At 44.6% G+C, this 22,886-nt stretch overlaps 1 protein-coding gene across 1 annotated transcript in view; it reads left to right on the top strand.

Moving 5' to 3' along the window:
- RGS9 (regulator of G protein signaling 9) overlaps nucleotides 1-21,942 on the top strand; it is a 74,585-nt gene extending 52,643 nt beyond the window's left edge. Inside the window, exons 15-19 of the mRNA XM_053375369.1 lie at nucleotides 606-744; nucleotides 3,407-3,495; nucleotides 10,187-10,304; nucleotides 17,131-17,630; nucleotides 19,581-21,942. Of these exons, the coding sequence (XP_053231344.1) occupies nucleotides 606-744; nucleotides 3,407-3,495; nucleotides 10,187-10,304; nucleotides 17,131-17,630; nucleotides 19,581-19,737 (1,003 nt within the window). The 3' untranslated portion in view covers nucleotides 19,738-21,942. The remainder of the gene's footprint in view (nucleotides 1-605; nucleotides 745-3,406; nucleotides 3,496-10,186; nucleotides 10,305-17,130; nucleotides 17,631-19,580) is intronic.
- Nucleotides 21,943-22,886: the final 944 nt, after the last annotated feature.

Genomic DNA, 22,886 nt, shown 5'->3' with positions numbered 1-22,886 from the left:
CCCCCTGCACCCCCCATGCTACGCCACTGCTGGTAAATCCATGCAGAAGTCTTCATGTGACCTAGTTGCACATAGATTTCTGCCACATGATAGATGCAAAAAAAAAGCTACTTTACGGGGAGAAGAAGGGTCACACAAATTCATCTTAAGAATATGATTGTAAGCACATTTGCCAGGCAATAAGCCATGCCGGAATATTCTTCTTTCTAGTGCTGGAAGACTATCTACATGTCCTGAGACTTTTGCACTGAGGAGTCTTTAGAATACAGTGGTACCTTGGGTTACAGACGCTTCGGGTTACAAATGCTTTGGGTTACAAACTCCGCTGACCTGGAAGTGGTTGCTCCAGGTTAACAACTTTGCCCCAGGATAAGAACGGAAATTGCATGCCAGTGGTGCAGTGGCAGCAGAAGGCCCCATTAGCGAAAGCGCGCCTCAGGTTAAGAACTGTTTCAGGTTAAGAACGGACCTCTGGAATGAATTAAGTTCCAGGAGAACTTAATTCCAGGAGAACTTTTAGAGCTGCCTCAAACAGGAAGTATGTCCCTACAACCTTTCTTCCCCAGCTTTATTTTAATCCCCTTTATTTTCATTTTTGATTTCAGGACCTTCTTGGCACCTGGAGCCAGGCGCTGGATCAATATTGACGGCACCACTATGGGCATCACGGTCAGAGGCCTCAAACACCCTCATCGCTATGTCTTAGATGCCGCACAGACTCACATTTATATGCTGATGAAGAAGGTTTGTTGTTTTTTTGCTTATTAATTTTGGCTGGCTGTCCTTCCCAGTTATCCAAGTGGCATCGCCATCACTCCCACCCAAGCCTTTTTGAGAGAAGCAGGATTTGCCCGTTGTCTGAATCTACCCTGGTGAAGTTTGAAGAAAACACATGAAATAATTTTTTTTGTGACAGTCTTGGGACACCTCCTTTTGGGGCTGACGGGACGCGGGTGGCGCTGTGGGTTAAACCACAGAGCCTAGGACTTGCCAATCAGAAGGTTGGTGGTTCGAATCCCCGTGACGGGGTGAGCTCCTGTTGCTCGGTCCTTGCTCCTGCCAACCTAGCAGTTCAAAAGCACATCAAAGTGCAAGTAGATAAATAGGTACCTCTCCAGTGGGAAGGTAAACGGCGTTTCCGTGCGCTGCTCTGGTTCACCAGAAGCGGCTTAGTCATGCTGGCCACATGACCTGGAAGCTGTCTGCGGACAAACGCCGGCTCCTAGGCCTATAGAGCGAGATGAGCGCCGCAACCCCAGAGTCGGTCATGACTTGGCCTAATGGTCAGGGGTCCCTTTACCTTTTTACAGCCCTTATTTTGGCCATGCAAAAATATAATCAAAGCTATGCTTTGATGAGGAAGGAACTAATATACTATTTATGCAGAATAAAATTATGTAAGATCTAAGAATGCCCAATGTATACAATGGAAGTATTTTTGAAATTAGAAGACAAAACAGGATAGCTTTGATCTTTTGTACAACAGAGCTGCAGTTCTTAATTTCTCTGGCATTTTCCCATAAAGTGGCCTGGTCTGCACTTAAAGCAAACCCATGGTTTGTTTGACCAAACTGTGACTTCTGTTTGAACATCTAAACCCAGACTAACAGACTAATCATGATTTGTTTTCTAATGGAATCCATTATGCGAAGCCATGGTATTGTGTTGGCTTACAAACCATGGCTCATTTTAACTATGGTTTAGCATCATGCCTTGGCCACCCTACCTCAGATGCTTACTAAGCTACAGAGGCACAAGGCTGGAGCAGCTGAAAAACAAACTAAAGCTTCAGGGAAATGAAGCATGACTTGTTTGCTCATCTACGTAGGAAGCTGTCTTATGCCATTTCAAACTGTTGGTCCATCTAACTCAGCGTGGTCTAAACTAATTGACAGCGGCTCTCTGGGATTTCAGGTGCAAAGCAGCTTTTCTCCTGAGCTATGGCCCTTCATCCACCGTCTATTGGGATGGCTTGTGGTTTGCTGAGCAGGCAATGGTTAAAACAAGACTTAGCGTTATGTGCGAACACCCCCTTTCCCATCCCTGGGCACTCTTTTCCAGATGAAGGCATACCTGCCTCTTTTCCTGACCTCATGAGGCTGACCTCATAACATTACAGAAGCAGTAGCCAAATGAATAAAGTTGTGAAGGTAGCATTCAGTTCAATAGTCAACTTCTCTAGGGTTCAGCTTTCTCAGAATACTTTAAAGCTTCTTAGTGTGCTTTCAGAAAATGTAATGCAACCACAGGAAACTTAATTTCAGCTGACACCGACTGCAGCTTGACACAGGAGATGGATGGAGGAAGCGAAATAGTTTAACCACAACATTTGTCCTCCCTCCCCCCCACCCCCAGCAAGTTTGATAATGTGATTTGAAATGTGTTGGGGCAGATGGTGGCAAAATGATGTGTCGTTACAAGAACAATAGATCCAATAGATTGAAGAAACCAGAAAGCCATCTAGCCCAAACGGCAGCAGTGTTTCCGAGCACAATTCAAAGTGTTGGTGCTGACCTTTAAAGCCCTAAACGGCTTCGGTCCAGTATATCTGAAGGAGCATCTCCACCCCCATCGTTCTGCCCGGACGCTGAGGTCCAGCGCCGAGGGCCTTCTGGCGGTTCCCTCACTGCGAGAAGCCAAGTTACAGGGAACCAGGCAGAGGGCCTTCTTGGTAGTGGCACCTGCCCGGTGGAAGGCCCTCCCATCAGATGTCAAAGAGAACAACAACTACCAGACTTTTAGAAGACATCTGAAGGCAGTCCTGTTTAGGGAAGCTTTTAATGTTTGATGTATTACAGTATTTTAATCTTTTTTTGGAAGCTGCCCAGAGTGGCTGGGGAAGCCCAGCCGGATGGGCAGGGTATAAATAATAAATTATTATTGTTGTTGTTGTTGTTAGGACCATCTTACGTCTTCCAATCTCAGTTAGGTAATCCCACCACACTTAGGGTATGTGCCCTGCAATGGTGCTTACATAATATAGTAGCTCTGGGTGACTCGAGGTATATCAGGCCATACCCTTCATGTATGCATAGCATATATACCCTTTAATAATACAATTCCCACTTCCTTTCACTGGCTTTGAATGGCTGAAATGCACACTTGAAGAAGGGAGTGTTGGAGCTTATGTGATGTTTTTTCCTTCCTAGGATGAGAACCTCTCCCCCATCTCTTACTGAGTGCTCTGGCCACAGATTTCTAACCACATGGGCGTTAATTTAACCAGTGGCTTTCATAACACATATGTGGAGAAGAGATGTTCCGTTGTGCTCTTGGGCGACATTATTCTTTTCCCTTGCACGTCCCCCCTGCCTCTTTGACTCCCAAACAGCTGTAAGGAGAGATGATTTTAATTAGGATGCTTGTAATCTATAACTACCGTTTCCCCTTTCCTTCTCCCCAGTAGGATTCGTTCGGTCGCTATTTAAAGTCTCCGATATACAAGGAGATACTGTCCAAGGCAATTGTGCCGCAAGAAGCCGCCGTGAAGAAAAGGCAAGCCGATTGGGGTTTAATTGCGGGTTATTTGCTGTTGGTTTAATCGAGGGCACAAAGTGCTGGGGCCTGAGCAAAAACTACTGTGATTTAGGCATTTGCATAATTTAAAGTGGGTTTTTCATGGTGGGCGGGACAGACAGATAACCCCTCATTTTGGACTCTGCAGATGCTTCGCTTCCAAGAAGGAATGGCTACTGCGGAAAAGCCTTTTGCCCTAACAGCAGTTTCCTCTGGCCACTAGCCTGCGCCACATCCCCCTTTTTCTTTAAAGCATAGCTGGACAGAAACAGCTGTACCTTGCACTGCTGTTGGTTGTCATGGAAACCACCCTATGGTAAGCCTCACCTGCAGGCTCCTGAAGCTGGTTTATTGAGCAGCAGCAATAAGAAGAGTTGTTAATATTAGCAGCAGTCGTGTATTAATTGAGTGGTTTCCCAAGCTGCTTGAAGGGCGTGTTCTCGAGATCCTTACTAGCATCCTTGTGTAGTAGGCCTGTAGTAGGCCTCATGTTGCAGAAGGGGCTGAGAAATGGGGGGTTCCCTAAAGGCCAGGCAGCCTGCTGACATTCGGCGCAAAAGACAAGACTAGTGGCTGGCTTAGCATTCTACCTTCTGGAATATTCATCTCTCACGCAAACTGCAAAGCTGAGAGCTCACCCTACAGGTGAATAACATGATGCAGTTTCTCTTTCAAGGACATATTTGTCTTTATCTTTTTGGGACGGTTTCCTCAAACCACCCTCCTCCTTTACTTCTTCAGATGGCAGAACAAGGTGACTCGTTTCCAGCAAGCTTTTGAAATATTCCAACTGCTTCTTTATGAAAACTGTCCCCCCCACCGCCTCGCCCACTTTTGTCGCTGTTGCAGCAGGGCTTTATTTGTTCCTTGCATGCTGTTTCGCCGTGCGTGTTTTTAGTAAGCCACTTTCTGAATTGCAAGATTACGAGAAGTGCGAATTTCGAAAGGCAGCTGCGTTTCAGTGTTGTTGAGTTCAGAAAGCGTGAATTAGGTAGATTCGCCTTTAAATGTGAACTGAATCAAAACTCTCTCACCCCCCCCATCCCTACTGTAGAATGACATAGGGCTACATCAGGGGTCAGCAACCTTTTTCAGCTGTGGGCCGGTCCGCCATCCCTCAGACTATGTGGGGGGCCGAACTATATTTTTTTGGGGGGGGCATGAACGAATTCCTATACCCCACAAATAACCCAGAGATGAATTTTAAAGAAAAGCACACATTCTACTCATGTACAGTGGTACCTCGGGTTAAGAACTTAATTCGTTCCGGAGGTCCGTTCTTAACCTGAAACTGTTCTTAACCTGAAGCACCACTTTGGCTAATGGGGCCTCCCACTGCTGCCGCTCCACGATTTCTGTTCTCATCCTGAAGCAAAGTTCTTAACCCGAGGTACTATTTCTGGGTTAGCGGAGTCTGTAACCTGAAGCGTCTGTAACCCAAGGTACTACTGTAAAAAGCACCAGGCAGGCCCCCAAAGTAACCCAGAGATGCATTTTAAATAAAAGCACACATTCTACTCATGTAAAAACCCGCTGATTCCCTGATCATCCGTGGACTGGATTGAAAAGGCAATTGGGCCGCATCTGGCCCCCAGGCCTTAGGTTGCCTACCCCTGGGCTACATCAAGTAGACACAGAAGGTAGCTGAAGCTGCCTTTTGCTATGAAAACCAACATAGAAATATATTACCCAATGAATAAGCGCTTCTCCTGCCTGCTGCTTCTCCCCACCCTTTTCCCTGGGCTGTCCCCACCTGGACTTCTTTCTAGTCTTCGGGCAAGTTGTGAGGAAAGCCAGCAATATTTGAGCCCCCTCCCTTGCTCTGTGGCTCTTTGGCAGCCACCATCCCTGTTCTAAGACACAGTTCTCACTTCCGTGTATATACACTCAAATGGAAACATGTGTTATATCCCTCTCTTAACAGCAGTTAGAATGGGCATTTTGGCTTCCCATAAATTAGCAAAGGGTTCAGAGGACTAGATATCGATCTCACCCCCCTGCTTGATAACATTTGGATCTGCACTAAGAATGTGAGTCTTGGGTTCTGTCTCTTAGCAGGAGAGAGAGTTCAACGTTACCCTGTATAAGATTTGTCTAGACAGAGAATTGCCGTAGTTTAATCAAAACCAGATTCTAGGGAACCCAGATTAAGCATGTGTTTGAATACTCTGTGTATAATCTTTTGAGTGTTGTATTTTTTAGGACTGCTCCGCTTTTTATGTGGCAATTGTGTTTGTTGTGGCAAGGCCAGTGTTTCCTTCATTAAGTGCATAAAGGCTGTGCACACATGGTAGTTTAAAGTGGATTTGATGCATCTTATGTTGTCCACTCATAAGGATGCGGGTGGCGCTGTGGGTAAAACCTCAGCGCCTAGGACTTGCCGATCGCATGGTCGGCGGTTCGAATCCCCACAGCGGGGTGCACGCCTGTCGTTCGGTCCCAATGCCTGCCAACCTAGCAGTTCGAAAGCACCCCCGGGTGCAAGTAGATAAATAGGGACCGCTTACTAGCGGGAAGGTAAACGGCGTTTCCGTGTGCTGCGCTGGCTCGCCAGATGCAGCTTGTCACGCTGGCCACGTGACCCAGAAGTGTCTGCGGACAGCGCTGGCTCCCGGCCTCTAGAGTGAGATGAGCGCACAACCCTAGAGTCTGTCAAGACTGGCCCGTAGGGGCAGGGGTACCTTTACCTTTACTTTACCTTTTATGTTGTCCACTCAGCATTGTCCTCATCCAAGCGTTTGCCAATGCATGGATCCTTTTGGATGTGGGGTGGGGATGCTCATACCTGGTCTGCTGACATGCACAGGGGCCGGGAACGGAACCCTCAAGCAAAATGGTCATCATCTGTAGACTTCCTTTGTGAGTTAGAAGTATTCACCCCCCCCCAATTCACATAACAACCTTTGAATCCTGAATTGAGAAATGAACAAGATATCTCATTCACAGCAGTAGCATGTTTTTGCCATATATGGTAAAGGTAAAGGTAAAGGTACCCCTGCCCGTACGGGCCAGTCTTGACAGACTCTGGGGTTGTGCGCCCATCTCACTCAAGAGGCCGGGGGCCAGCGCTGTCTGCAGACACTTCCGGGTCACGTGGCCAGCGTGACAAGCTGCATCTGGCGAGCCAGCGCAGCACACGGAACGCCGTTTACCTTCCCGCTGGTAAGCGGTCCCTATTTATCTATTTGCACCCGAGGGTGCTTTCGAACTGCTAGGTTGGCAGGCGCTGGGACCAGACGACGGGAGCGCACCCCGCCGCAGGGATTCGAACCACCGACCTTTCGATCGGCAAGCCATATATGGTACAATCCTCCAAAGTAATCCTGTCAGGTGGCTGTTGCGGTTGCTCGAGAGTAACCAGGCAGGACTCCGACCTGTGTTTTACAGGCTTTATTTTGGTGCAAACTATTTACAGTGAAGGCCCCCAAAGCTCGTGTCTGGCTCAATCGCTAGCAGAATCCGGGAGTGTTCTTCTTTTGGACCTCCCCCAACATAAGAGTTTTGTTACCCCCAACCGTCTCCGCCCCTCTCTGCGCCTCAGACTACTGCGCAGGATGGGCGATGGCAAAGGCGTGTTTCCCTCCTGTCCGGCTTGCTCAGGAGCGGTGTTAAGGCTCCTACCAGCATCCTCTGGTCCTTGCACCTCTCCCCCCCCCCCGGAGGTGGGGCTTTCCTCCTCCCCGGAAGAGGAACTGCTTCGCAAGATTTTTGGAGGCTCCCTGTAACACAACTGCCCTTCTATTTCTCGCCTCTGAGCCAATGGCAGTTCCCTGACAAATCTCATTGACTTTAATTGAAATGTTGCCTCCCTGCCTTCCCCTCCCACCAATGGATGTGGCTCTCTTATTCTGGGACCACACTGTCATTTGGTGTGTGTGTGTCAGTGAGGTAGATGGAACTTAGTCTAGGTCTTTTTTATATATATAGTTCCCAGTTACCAAAGTCTCACAAAGAGAATTTCATATGCCTGTTTCAGGGTGTTTGCAAATGCCACCTTCTATCTGCATTTTAACAAGGTGTAAAGGGAAAAGGTAAAGGACCCCTGGACAGTTAAGTCCAGTCATACTTGAACTCTGAAGTGTGTGCAGCCTGCAGCTCTCTAAAATACCTGGCTGCCACCAATGCGATTTTCAAACGCTGCTATGTTGTGCAGTTTTGCAAGTAGCACTCGCAAATGTAGTTGTGTTTGCTGTGAAGTGCTTCTGAAAAGGCTTCGCACATAACCAGAAGGCTGCAGACAGCATTCAACTGCACTTTGGAATAATTTGCAGGTACAGAATGAAGTGGTGGCACAGAGCAGGTGTATGTAAAGCTGAGAGAGTGATCTGCTACCATCTTTCAGCCATGAATATATCTCTGAAAGCACTTGCAGGCTGAAAATCTAAGGAGAGATCTTGTTCCTCCCAAACGGAGTTTGGTTGCTAGCATTAATAACAGAAGCGCTTACTTTTTAAAATGTTTTGCTTAGGATGTAGGGAGCACGTATCTATAGAATCAGTAATTAAATCTTAGGAAGGGGTTCACATTGGGGGACAGGTCCTGAAAAGTACACACACATACACACAGAGAACAATTAGAGGTCACTATCTCAAGCTTGTTGACAGACCTATCCATCAAGGAATTCTAGGATATTTCTACTATGCTCCCTTGCTGGCTATCCTAGATAATTTTCAGATCTCTTGGAATTCTTTATAGTACTCTGAACCTTCCCCATCAGAGATCTCTACTCAAAAATGTGGGTGTTTATTGTTGTTGTTGTTATTTATTCAACATATATTTTGCCCTTTATCAGAAAATCCCAGGACAGTGTACAATATTAAAAACACATTACAAAACATCAGTGATAAAATGTATACAGGCAGCCAATAATCAAATAGTCATCTTAATAACAGTCCACTCCCTCACGCTTTCACTGGCCATAGATTATTTAATAGCCATAGGCCTGGGTAAAGAGAAATGTTTTTGCCTGGTGCCTAAAGACATGTAGTGATGGCGCCAGGCAAGCCTTTTTGGGGAGAGCATTCTGCAATCAGGAGCCACCACAGAAAAGGCCCGTTCTCTTGTTGCCACCCTTTGAACCTCTCTGGGATGGGGGACACAAAGAAGGGCCTCAGATAACCCAAAAGTGATCTTTATAAGGCATGAGTAAAGCGGCGGCAGGAAATGAGCTTATGCAGTCATGAAGATCTCACAAAGCAAAGGGCTGGTGGGGAACAGCCCAGTCTAGAAGCCAGGGGACAGGGTTCATGAGTCCAGGGTTGGTAACAAGAAGTGCAGGAGCTGAAAAGTTGTCTCAACAAGTTTCCCACACCAAGCCATCAAGTTTTAAGGCAGACCTTCCTTCTCCAGAGTCACAGCCTTGTCCTGGGAGAAAGTATCGGACTCACCTCCCTATCTGAATCCTGCTCGGCCACCCCAAGCTCAGAGTCCTCCTGAGACTCTTGACAGTGCTCCTGTCTCAACATTAGAACCAGATGAGTTCAGAGGGAGGCTTCCATCTGTTGCTGCCTCCTCCTCCCCCCATTCTTTCTCGTCTCTCTGCTCATCTTCCCCCAGAGTCTGCCATCCTGAGTCTGAGACCAGCGGCGCCAAAGGAGTAATGACGTCATGTTATTTGATGTAGGAAATCTTGCTCTCCCTTTGATGTGCACACATTTGCCACTGAAAGTGTGGAACATCGATGTAGGTGCAGCAAATATGCTACAGAAAGGGTGGAGCTACCTCTAACCCTGAGATAGGGATGGGGACCTTGCAGCGCTCCAGATGTTGTTGTGGACTCCCAACTCTCGTCAGCCCATGCCAGCATGGCCAACGTTTAGGGCTGATGGGAGTTGGAGCCCGGCAACAGCCACATGTTCTTCATCCAGCCCTGGGATGAAAGGCAAGGACCTCTGACCTTTCCAGCATTTGCTGTCTCCCTTTCATAGAATCATAGAATTTCAGAGTTGGAAGAGGCCCCCAAGGGCCATCCAGTCGAGCCCCCTGCAATGCAGGAATCTCAGCTGAAGCATCCATGACAGATGGCCACCCAAACTGTCCTTAAAAACCTCCAAGGAAGGGAGAGTCCACAACCAACCGAGGGAGACCGTTCCACCGTCGAACAGCTCTCCCTGTCAGAAAGGTTTAGTCGGAATCTTCTTTCTTGTAACTTGAAGACATTGGTTCGAGTCCTACCCTCCAGAGCAGTTTGATTCGACCCCTGATTCATTCCCCCTGTCTGTATAGAAGAAGAAGAAGAGTTTGGATTTGATATCCCGCTTTATCACAACCTGAAGGAGTCTCAAAGCGGCTAACATTCTCCTTTCCCTTCCTCCCCCACAACAAACACTCTGTGAGGTGAGTGGGGCTGAGAGACTTCAAAGAAGTGTGACTAGCCCAAGGTCACCCAGCAGCTGCATGTGGAGGAGCGGAGACGCGAACCCGGTTCCCCAGATTACAAGACTACCGCACTTAACCACTAAACCACACTGAGTTTATGGGATGTTATCCCAGGGCAATTCGTTTTGTAAACAGGCACTGATCAATCCATTGGCACAGAGCTGGGTTTGATGTGGTTTCTCGACGCTCCTGTGTTTTTCTGCCTCCCCAGATGCCCTCAGATACGTCCGCCTTCCACTGTCGTACACAACGACCCTCCCCTTACTGTCTTCTCTTCTGTTTTCTTTTTTAGCTCTAATAATCCGTTTGCTCGCCGGCACCTCCGCTCCAGCCCCAGCCCCGTCATCTTGAGGCAACAGGAGGAAGAAGCCAAGGCGAAAGAAGCAGCGGCCAACGTGGACATCACCCAGGTTATGAGCAAGCTGGATCGTAGAAGCCAGCTCAAGCAGGAGCCCCCACCTGCTAAGTAGGGCTCAGCTGTTGGTGAAAAGGCCAAGCGGAGGAGTCGTGAGGGTGTTGGCTGAATGTAGAGCTGCATTTCCTGTCTCCTCCCTGCAGGTGGCAGTGGTGCTTCGTCATGATACGAAACATTTCTCTGTGCTCTCCATCCCTCCTTTCCACACAGCATGTTGTTGCCATGGCGCCCAGAGTAGTGTCACTTCACAAGCCATCGCTGGTAGAATCGTTGAACACAGGTGGCAGTAGTTGCCATGTGAACCTCACAGTGACTTTCCCCATATCAAATGGGCTTTTGTGTGTGTGTGTGTGTGTGTGTGTGTGTGTGTTTTAAACAAGCCAAGGAAACAATGTTTTCTATAAACTGCCTGAAACATCCCTCCCAGTTCTAAATATTCGGAAATCTAGATACCATGGCAACTGGCTTCCCTCTTCTCCCGCTGCCTGCAAAGGATGGAGGGGAAGAGATGGCAAAAGTGTGCTCTGAGGGCAGAGCTTATTCTGGTTTCCGGGCGCTGTTGAGGAATCCTAAATAAGGGTGCATACTTAACACAGCTCAGGCACCCCTCACCTTGCCATGCAAACAGTTCGGACGGTTAAATATCAAACAAAGGGTAGATTATTTCCCCCCTTTCTTTTCAGGGCATGCTTGGGAATTAGGTATTCTGATCAGTATTTGTTGGTGTTAAGCACAGAACCAAGCGGCCGCAGTTGGCCCATACGAATTAACAAGCAGTACGTACTGTGGTCTTGTGCATGTAAACATGCATTCCGCATTTCCAAAGCAACTTGAAGCAGCTGTCTGCTCAAATGCATATTCGTTTGAGCGGAATAGGAGTATCAGTTGGCCGGGGTGCAACTTGGTCCTTTAGAGAGGGGAACTTGGTCCTTTAGAGAGGGGAAGTCCTTTATGGATTCAGAGCTCTAACAGGGAGGGCCATAGCTTGGGGGTTGGAGCATCTACTCTCCATGTTGAAGGCTCCAAGTTCAGTCCCTAACATCTCTATGTAGGGCTGGCGTTGTCCCCTGGAAAGCTGCTGTCCGTCAGGTTAGAGAATACTGATACTTGACTCAATATCGGGCAGTTTCCTATGTTCCTTAGGGTTCTTGTATTAAAAGGTAAGCTAACAAATGGCGAACATTCGTTTTCCTCCACCTAGCTCCAAGTCCCATTTGGTTTTATTTGCTGTGAAATTCCCCAAAGATGGGAACCTAATATCTTAGAGGCGTGCACATGGGGCTGCCATACTGTAAAGTAAGAAGACAGGTGCTTTTCGGAAGGAATCTTCCTAATATTCTTGCAGCACTCTACGGTGGTCTTCAGGCCTGTTCTGGCAAGCAGCTGGCCTGTGTTGACTCCAGCAGCCAACCCCCTGGAACATAAGGCAAGCAATTTGTATGCATCTTGTTTGTGGAGGGAGGATCACATGACTGACGAGTGGTAGCCATGTTGACTACCCCTGCATTTGCTGAAAGTTTAAGAATTGAGATATGATATTCTAGGCAAGAGGCTTTTTCTCTGCTGTAGTGTGGAAAGCCAGTTGACAGCCATAGGGATCTATCCCTGCTTGCTGTGTAGACTGAAAATAACATAGGTCAAAGCCATCGGAGTTGTACTGACTGGAAGTGTTGAATAAAATGTAGCCTCTCTTGTTTCCTTCGTGGGCATAGTCAGGAGGACTTAAATGCTTGCCTCCTCCCACCCTCTCAAAAAAAAACACCCTAATCCAAAAACAACGCCAATATCATTTTTTCCTTAAATGTTGAGTGCTTCATAAGTCTGGATCAAGAAGTGTTTAAAACATTCCGGAATCTTATGGGCATCTGAATGGAATCGGGACTCCCTCCTTCTCATCTCTTTTCCCATTAAGTTATTTCAGCTGTATGATTTATAACTCTTTATCATCTGCTCCATCTCTGGGCTTGCTTGCAGTTTCTCTCTCCTCTTTGTCACTGCATTTCATCATTTCCTGCAAAATGCACTCTGACAGTGGCAGACAGAACACCACAGTCAAAAAGGCTGAGAGAAAATACCCTCCCCCCCAACCCACAAAAATGCAATATTAAAAGCAGTGTAGGAGTGATAGCTTCTACCAGCTCAAGGAAGTGTAAAGGTAGCCAAGGGAAATAAATAAAAATGTTGTCCAGTAGCACCTTAGAGACCAACTAAGTTTGTTCTGGGTTTCCGAGCACAATTCAGAGTCTTGGTGCTGACCTTTAAAGCCGTAAACCGCCTAGGTCCAATATACCTGAAGGAGCGTCTCCACCCCCATCGTTTTGCCCGGACACTGAGGTCCAGCGCCGAGGGCCTTCTGACGGTTCCCTCACTGCGAGAAGCAAAGCTACAGGGAACCAGGCAGAGGGCCTTCTCGGTAGTGGCACCCGCCCTGTGGAATGCCCTCCCATCAGATGTCAAAGAGATAAACAACTACCAGACTTTTAGTAGATATCTGAAGGCAGCCCTGTTTAGGGAAGCTTTTAATGTTTAATAGGTTTTTTAATATTCTGTTGGAAGCCGCCCAGAGTGGCTGGGGAAACCCAGCCAGATGGGTGGGGTATAAATAAATAAATAAATTATTATTATTATTATTATTATTATTATTATTATTATTATTTTTCTGGTTATAAGCATTTATTTCGTAAGCAGAGTCCCATGAAGCACTCAAGTTTGAAAGTGCGACTATGGAGATTAGCTCATTAAAGGAAACCCCATACCTTGTCCTGCCTCTTTGTTTATCAAGGCCAACATGGAAACAACAGAATAGCCTGAAGCAAGAGGTTTCAAACTGTGTTTCAGGCAACCTTGAGGTTCCTTGGGGACTTCTTCAGTGGTAACTTCAGCAGTGGCAGCCAAAAAGTGCATGCCCATCAGTGTTGATGCCCCCCCCCGCAATGTACAGTGACAGAAGAGCATAGGAAGCATTGTAGGTTACATTCTCCATTTACATGGGATGACTGTAAGGCCAAGGGCATAGTGGGTGAGATTCAACTAAGTTGTGTGCACTGAATGACGTCCGCTCGCCCCTTCTCCCCATCTGCTCTGGAGGTTTGGTTGTGCACAAATACCCCATTTAGCACTACACTGAATTCCACCCAGTATGCCCTAAAAGGTACCCCAGAACCCTTTGTAATGAGTAGGTGGCCTTCAGTGTGGAAAGAGTTCAAGTTCACCAGTAGAAAGCTTGAAAACTGCTTAAGATACCACAGAGCTGTAAGCCTGTTTGTTGGCCTCTAAGCTCGTGCTGTCTTCCATCTTTCTTTCCTTGTAGCAAATATGTCAGTGCATGTATATGATGTCATTGCTTTTCATTTTCTGTTAAATGCCCAAGATGGAATGGGCTTCACATCTAGTTAAATAAATTAAGAAGAGGGGGACTTCTAGTGGGATTTCAGAATACTGCTTAATTTTTCTCACTTTTCCTTTCTTTTATCTCCTCTGGTCAAATAAAACTAGAAAGCGAAACCATCACTGTGCTTGTCTGTCATGTCTTTTGCCTCTCTTCTGTGCGTCTTTCATTTGTTCATACTGTGTTGCCTCTGTCCCATTGGTTTGAATTGGTTTTCCTTTTCTAAAATACTGGTGAATAGTGCATACGTCGATCCTTAGTGCTTCAAGAGAGTTTGAAAAACCATTGTGTAAGACAATGTCAAATTAGGTAGGCTTCTACTTAATTTGTCAACATTAGGTCTTGCTACATGTCTTAATCATAAGGTACCATCTTCTAAAACTGCCTTCTACTGGCTGTGTTTGTAGCAATACCAGAGCCTAATAGTCTTCAGAAGCTCCTCATTTACATCCTTATCCTAACTATACACACCCCAGTCCTATATACCTGTACTTAGACGTACTTCTAAGTGGGCATAGGAATGCAGCTTTCATAAAGGGAAGCTGATTTCAACCTGGCCACTATTTGCTCCTCTATCCCACAGTCACATGGCAGGAAAAAGTGGTGGTGGGGAAACATCACAAAATTACTGGGAACACAATTATGCTACTGCAAAGCGTGTAGTGAATCTAGTGAAAAGAGTGAAGTTACACTTGGATCCATTCCCCAAGGGGTGACTGCCTAAAAGGCATCCCACCTCACGCGTGAAGGACAATTCCTGACAGTAGTTGCAATGTAAGCCCAGTATCTGTGCAAGATCACACCATTCTGTCTCTGCTTGATGGACTACTATGTATTCTCCATTATATTTGGTTTAGGATTTGTGGATCACTTCTCTACAGCGTGTCTAATTCAACAAACAGAGAAATTAGATAGCCACAAAGCAGACTAGAAAACAACAAACACTTAAATAACCAAACCAAACCATTTTGAAAAGCAGAGCTGAGTTAGAAACCTTGTTGCACTGATTAAGTCTTAACCTGATGCCGAAATGACACCCAAGAAGGCAATTATTTGATCTTTTGGTGGAGGGACTTCCAGAGACGATATGGCAATACTCAAAAAGGCAATCTCCCCATACATAGAGGGTTCTCGGAAGAAGACATTAATGGTCAGGCAGGCTCACGTAGTCTGAACTGTTGTTCAACACGATAATCAGCTATCAGTTAAACTTTGAACCTTCCCTTTTTTCATTTTAGAAAAATGACGACACAGAACTAAGCCACATTAGAGTTTGCACATGAGTTAGTTCTTTAAAATGCAAGGGCACCCACTGAAACAAATAGCCATGTTTGAATACTTTATTGTTTTTTAGGTTGCATCCAACTTAAATCATTGCATGTGCAGAACAACTCCCACAAGCACAACCAAACTCCGCTCTAGAGGGTGGGGGGGACGGGATCCAGAGCAGACTTAGGGGGAAAGCAGGGGGGCAGGAAATTCCTTTGCACTTGTGGGAGAATTCTGTGCATGCAATTATTTAGTTAGACAGAAATATAGGGTTGGCTCCATCACATTTTTATCGGTCCACAAGCCTTTCGTTACATATGGCACATGGTACGAAGTAAGTGAAACATGCAATTTTTATGAAGTTAAACAATCCAGGGCAAATGCCCTATAAAATATCAAGCCATTTTGCTAGAGGTTATTCGAGTGTCGCTGATGAATTCCTGGATCATCGTCCTTGCGTACCTGCCATCAAACATCACTTCCTTCCGGCTTGCACCAGTATGACTGGCACCATTTCGTTTATTGGTATATATCAAGGCCGTGTGTAAATTCATATTCCCCATATTTTCTCCCATCTGTCTTCATTTATTCATTCCACCAGCAACATATCTACATCAGCAGCTTTGGCTTTGTCATTCAACTCCGAATGTACTTCACCTGATCATTGAGAAAAGAAGAGAAAAAAATGTTTCTCTTACCCTACTTTTGAAAAAAAATTAAGAACTTGGTAAGAGATGGGAAGGGGAAGTTGACATTCAAAGTGAGATTCCTTCTTCCCAGGACCATGTTTTTTAAGTAGAATACCAGAATTTATTACAGTGTGTCAAAGCTTTAATTAAACATCTTTGCTTGAATTGGATAGGTATTACAGTGGTACCTCAGGTTACATACGCTTCAGGTTACAGACTCCGCTAACCCAGAAATAGTGCTTCAGGTTAAGAACTTTGCTTCAGGATGAGAACAGAAATCGTGCTCCGGCGGCATGGCAGCAGCAGGAGGCCCCATTAGCTAAAGTGGTGCTTCAGGTTAAGAACAGTTTCAGGTTAAGTACAGACCTCCGGAATGAATTAAGTACTTAACCTGAGGTACCACTGTACTTTCTTCCCCCCCTTTTAATGCACTAACTTTTTCCCATGTTTAGTAGCAACTTTTATTGGTTATTGGGTGCCATCTTTACTTTGTACATTGCTTTGCACATAACTGCATTGAAAGGCAACTTTGGCAGTATTCAGACCATCACTTTCGTCTATCTTCGTGATGTTCCTTTTCACATTTTATGTGATCGTGGTGGAATCTAGTGAAAGTTTTAACACTCATTTCCATGTGAATTGTTTGCAACCCTGCCAACTCAGAGAATCACAGGAGTTTTGCACTGACAAAATCTGGAGCATTGTAACAGCAAACTCTACTGCCATTTAACATTTAGCATGACATGCAGGTATATTGATCAAGAAGCCATAGTTCCATAACACAAGATACTGCGATGTAAAGGGAATGTTAGAACTCAGGACAGAACTAAAGCAATAAGCCCCACATCTGATTGAAGATCTGAAATCTTCAGTGGGTGGGGACTGCTGGATAGAATGGAGGGTGGGGAACAGCAATAAGAAGATCAATCGAATTATGTGCATCCTTCAGATGAAGCAAGATGGTTGGCTGGATTAGCTAATGTTTCAAAGAATTAAATTGCTGTGGTTTAAACCACAACCCATAGGGTGAGCTCCCATTACTCGGTCCCTGCTCCTGCCAACCTAGCAGTTCAAAAGCACGTCAAACTACAAGCAGATAAATAGGTACTGCTCTGGCGGGAAGGTAAACAGTGTTTCCATGCGCTGCTCTGGTTTGCCAGAACCGGCTTAGTCATGCTGGCCGCATGACCTGGAGCCTGTACGCCGGCTCCCTCGGCCAATAAAGCGAGATGAGCGCCGCAACCCCAGAGTCGGCCACAGCTGGACCTAATGGTCAGGGGTCCCTTTACTTTTACCTAACTAGCTAAAGGTGAGGTGGGAAAGAGATCCAAATCAGGACCAGCTCCATGGTTTTGTGGGCCTTCAGGTAAAGAGGTGGGAGCATGAGAATGGCTCACAGATACAACATGACCATGCTTCCTAGGAATTCCACTCTGCTTCCTGTGCTATAAATGTTCTCCTTTTCTTCCATGCAGTTGTGCCAATTCACTGCTCCTGTTCCCCATCTGGCCATTTACAGTGGTACCTCTGACTCTCCATCGACGTCCAATGCTTTCTCTTCCTCCCGCCGTGTGCCTAGCGACCGTCCTCTACGGTGCCCTGGGCACATTACTCTACCAAACAGTGCTAGCTCCTCCTCTGTTAAGGTAGCTCCAGACAACACCTCTGTCACGGGCAGGAACTGGGATGGGCCTAGCTCTAACTCCGCCCCTTCCTTCATGGAAAGCACTGAGATCGCCATGGATTCTGAGCTGGAGCCCTGCCGCAGCTCCCAGTACCCTATGAGCTCTAAGACCAAGCTGCTGCCCAAGCCCCAGATGTCCTCATCCCTCGGCAGGTTCCTCAAACTGGGATGCTTGAACTCTCCAATGTTTGCAACATTCTCACCCAAGTGCCCTGGAGTGACTCATGGGAAAGTGCAACCACTCGATGGTCTGAACCCACAACTGCAACAGAGGTCCAAAAAGGTGTCCAAGTGAGTATCCCTCTGAGTTATTTCATCGTGCTTTGCTTTGAGAGCTGCTATAAGGGGAGATAAGGATTCGGGAGAACTCTGATTTTGTATGCATCTTAATGAGAAAATACCTAATTTGCTGTTGTTATCTAACCAATACAGTGGTACCTTGGTTTGCATATGTCTTGGTTTACATACCTTTTGGATTACAAACACATCAAACCCGGAAGTGCATGTCCCGGTTTGCAACCTTTTCTTTGGATTACAACCCTTTTTTTATTATTATTACGAACAATTTTGGGGGGGAGGCCCCAACTGGCGAAAGCGCGCCTTGGGTTACAACCTGTTTTGGTTTACAAACGGACCTCCGGAACGGATTATGGTTGTAAACCAAGGTACCACTGTACATGAATGGAAATGTCTCTGAACTGTGGTGGTTCAGTTCTCCAACCAATGTGTACTAAAATACATCCATTAGGTGAAAGTGTGCATAAAAATGCATCTCCTGGTGAAAATAACATGGAGAAATGCATTGCTATGTTAGGGAAAATTGCTTGCAAAAATGTGTATATTAGTCAAAACTGCATGCAAAAATGTTTTGCCCCCAAATATATTTTCTTAAATTTCCACAAATCTCACATAAAATCCCAATACATAATATTTTTTTCTTTTGTTTTATAGACTTCCCATCCCATTTTTGTTGGTGTTTTCCCCCCACCTCTGTGCTGCACCCTATCTTCCCTCTCTCGTATCATAATCATAGTACAATGATTTCTGTTGCTCATAGTTCAAATCCTGCTCACGAATTCACCATATTATAACATTTCTTTATAAATAGTCTGAAAAAGACTTCTGTTCTTCAATGAAGCAGTCATTGTTAAGTTCCCTTATTTTAGCTGTTAACATTGCTGATTCAGCATAGTCCATCACCTTGCTTATCCATTCTTCTTTGATGGGAACTTCCTCATCTTTCCATTTCTGTGCATAAAGAATCCTAGCTCTTATAGTTACATACATAAAAAAAAACTTGACCATCATTTTTGGAACTACAAAAATGTAGTTCTATTGGGGGGAAATTTGCAATAAATACTGATGGATTTTCTTGAGGATTTTTTAAAAAATCAAATATGTCTGCAGAAATGTGGAGAACTGAATTTAAGATTGGAAAAATGAGAAACTCAAATTAACAGATTCATCCATCTCTAGATGGACATCCCCCCTTGTGTGTCTTTTGGAAGAAGCCACCTCTGGTTTAGCCATAAGTTCTGAACTGTGAGAGCATTTCCATTAAAAAAAAAAAACTTACACCTTAGGAATTAGCAGCCTAGTAATCCAGTTGTTATTAATTTATTGTGATTGGGAGCCACTTTGTAGATTTCACTGTAGAACTGAAAGGTGGGATACACACATTTTAATAAAATAAATAAATCCATCCACTTCTTAATTCCAAATACATCAGCCAGCCACATCTGTGAGGCAGGTGCCTCTAGACTCAGAATGCAAAGCTTTGCCTCCAACCATATACCGTATTTTTCACTCTATAAGACGCACCAGACCATAAGACGCACCTACTTTTTGGAGGAGGAAAACAAGAAAAAAAATATTCTGAATCTCAGAAGCCAGAACAGCAAGAGGGATCGCTGCGGAGTGAAAGCAGCAATCCCTCTTGCTGTTCTGGCTTCTGAGATAGTTGCGCAGCCTGCATTCGCTCCATAAGATGCACACACATTTCCCCTTACTTTTTAGGAGGGAAAAAGTGAGACTTATAGAGCAAAAAATACAGTACCCTCTGGTTGCCCCAGAAACAATTTGAGGCAACCATAGTAATGGGGAACTGATTGGCAGATGTGCTGGAAGATCCCCTGTTTTGATGCTATCACAATAGCAAAAGTCCAGGCCAAACAGCCTGCTCTTGGACTGTCTGCCTGGCAGATGCCCACACTGTGACCAGTTTTTCATTTTGCATCCCAGCTTCTTCCAGATAAAAATGGAAATACCTCTGGAGAGCAAGATCTACCCAATAGATTCGGAGGAGGAGGAAGAGGGCAGCCACTGGGCTTGCAAGGATTCTGCAAATGAAGTTATCTGCCCATGGGAGAATCTGATAGAAGATGGAAAAGCTGGATAAAAAGAAGCCTTTGACGCTATTTGGATATTTTTAAATGGCTAATTTTTTATCCTGCTCCTGAATTAGCAGGTATTATTTCCTACAGTTTGATTGATTTCATAATGCTGTTAAAAGGAGTGCAATGGAATAAAGAATGAGAATAATCCACATGGATTGCAAAGCAAGAAGCCAGATACATATTTATTTCAAAATTCAGAAATTTAAGGTTGGCCTTTATTTTTTGGCAGTTCAGTGCCATCACTTCCTGGTTTCTTTTATGTAACCCTTAACTACATCAAGTGTATTTAGGAAACTCTCCTGCTTTGTTAGCCTTTCAGAACTATTGCAGTTGTATTTATTATGCCTGTGCCCTGCTCTTCCTTTGGAAGGTCAGATTTACGTATATCTCCTACAGATCTCCTAACCAGGTACTGATTAGGTTGACATCTGCTTGGCTTCAACAATGCTATAGCATCAGGTACTCTTTAGGCCTGATATCTAACTCTGAGTTAGACTCAAATCTTGGAGCAGAAAATATATGTTTGATACAACATCATTTTCATTTATCAGATAAATATGACATTTTTTCGTTGAACTTTAATTGCCCTTCACAAAATCCTTTGCAAACATCTGTGAAGGGAAGATTGATATTTTCTTATCAGGAAGTTCTACTGCAATTCATGTAGCTAAATTGACACATATTTTTCTTCTTTTTTGTTGTTTCATATCGAATGTTATTTGCTAAATCCACATGTCTCTTGGTGATGATGAAGGTTGCCTTCTGATAAACGGCTTGTAGCTTCTGAGTGAAATCAGACTCAGGTTCTGGACAATCCTATGTCTGGGTAATTATAAAGCTAATGAAATATTGGTAGCAGGGTCCTGCCTTTTTATGTTGCTCCAGCCTTGCAACATAGTCCATATTTCAGCGAAGCCAAAGACTTGACACGACTAATTGGAAGTCCGTTGTCTGTTCTTACTTTTAATCCCTTAGAGAACAGAGAACTTTCAACTGCAATGTTATTCATCCTTTTTATCTTGTTGCATTCTCAACAGTTTTGTAAAGGTAAGTCACCATCGCTCCTGTTTTATATATAAATAACAGCTGAAGGGATTGACTTTGTCTGTAGCCAAACAGACAGACAAAGGGCTTCCCTGTCTTTGTCCAGCTGTCCACACACTGAACCATTCTGGATCTCATCTGCACCAATTTATCTGCCTGCGATGCCTGCAATAACTTCATGTTTGTGATAATCTTATGGTTGACCAGAGGCCTCATTTCATGCTATCATGCCCTGTGGAACGCCCTCCCACCAGATGTCAAAGAGAAAAACAACTACCAGACTTTTAGAAGACATTTGAAGGCAGCCCTGTTTAGGGAAGCTTTTAATATTTAATAGCTTATTGTATTTTAGTGTTCTGTTGGAAGCCGCCCAGAGTGGCTGGGGAAACCCAGCCAGATGGGCGGGGTATAAATAATAAATTATTATTATTATGTTATTATAACACAGTTAAATCCTATGAACACTTCTGTATACCAGCCATGCATTCGGACTTCTACCTGCATCAATGGCACTGCAATATCAGATCAGTTCTTTACTAGGTCCATTTTCAATCAGTACTCTCCCCTCCCGCATCCCCACGACCTTCCCTACAATTGGGACCAGTCACGAGATCAGAAACACTAAATGCAAAATACCTCTACAAACAAGCTGGGGATCAGACTGTCAAATCTAGTTTGATTTGGTTCAAATAAGTTTAAAACCCATTCCCTCTTCCCAAACAACCGTAGGATTTAGTTCTGTATGGAAAGAATAGTTTTCTAACTGAGAGTTATCAGCACCTCACCAAACCATTCACATAATATTTGGGATGTAAAACCAGTCTAAACTGTAGTGCAGATACTTCTATATTCTTCTGAAACATGAGCCCCTTATTTGTTACCAACTTTCTCACTGAGGTTATTTTTTGCTTCTGTTTCCCTGTGTTTGGTTCAGTTGAAATTTGCAGATTGACTGCATCTCCATCAAGCGTTCCTCTATGTTCATATATTTGTTTTAGCCTTTAATAAACCAACACTGTACAGCTCTTTCAGCTGTCTGCCCTCATTACACACTATAACTGCCTTTCTATATGGGTGATTTCCTGATAATTGAGTATATTTCCTTTATCTGTATCAAGTGTTTTTGCTTCTAATGAGTTATAAATAAAACTACTTTGAATGACTCTGCTTGCGATAGGATATTTATGATCAGCATGTTGTGTCTCTCTTACGTTTTACTTGTTTTGATTTCATTTATTGTTTATTATTATTTATCAATTCATAAATCACATGCCAAAATGCCTTCCAAGTGGTTTACACTTATAAAATCAATACATGCACAACAATAAATCCATCGGAGCATAAAGAAATCCTTAATTAAATGCGCCAGATTTGCAGAAGTTGCGGGCTAATGCGTGGTGGTCACTTTCCAACAAAAGTGCTGCCTTCATGTCTGAGAATGAAGACTTGAGTGTTTGTACACAAACATGTAATGTAAAGCAGCTCTCTTTATTAGGTTTTGTTCCAAGGTGCTGGGATTATTATTATTCAAAAAACAACATCCTGGAAACCAAATTTCCTTTTAAAAATTCCTGTGGCCGTAACTTCTTGGTAGAGTTCACCGTGTTCTCATTTTTCTCAACTTTGATCATCGTAATAGAGAAAATGTGTGTGCCTTTGTGTGAACGTGAACACATTCTGCTTTTCACCTCTTAGCGACTTACATTCTCAGGAATCTGATGCTCCCCTCTTGCTGTATTCTGAAGTTTATGGCTATGTTTTAGTGTGACTTAAAAAAACAAAAAACAAAGATCATGGCCACTGGTCCCATCACCTCCTGGCAAATAGAAGGGGAAGAAATGGAGGCAGTGAGAGATTTTACTTTCTTGGGCTCCATGATCACTGCAGATGGTGACAGCAGTCATGAAATTAAAAGACGCCTGCTTCTTGGGAGAAAAGTAATGACAAACCTAGACAGCATCTAAAAAAGCAGAGACATCACTTTGCCAACAAAGGTCCGTATAGTTAAAGCCATGGTTTTCCCAGTAGTGATGTATGGAAGTGAGAGCTAGACCATAAAGAAGGCTGATCGCCGAAGAATTGATGCTTTTGAATTATGGTGCTGGAG

This window comes from Podarcis raffonei, chromosome 2 (genome assembly GCF_027172205.1).
Source record: "Podarcis raffonei isolate rPodRaf1 chromosome 2, rPodRaf1.pri, whole genome shotgun sequence".
Taxonomy (NCBI): domain Eukaryota; kingdom Metazoa; phylum Chordata; class Lepidosauria; order Squamata; family Lacertidae; genus Podarcis; species Podarcis raffonei.
This window is presented reverse-complemented; position numbering and strand designations above follow the sequence as displayed.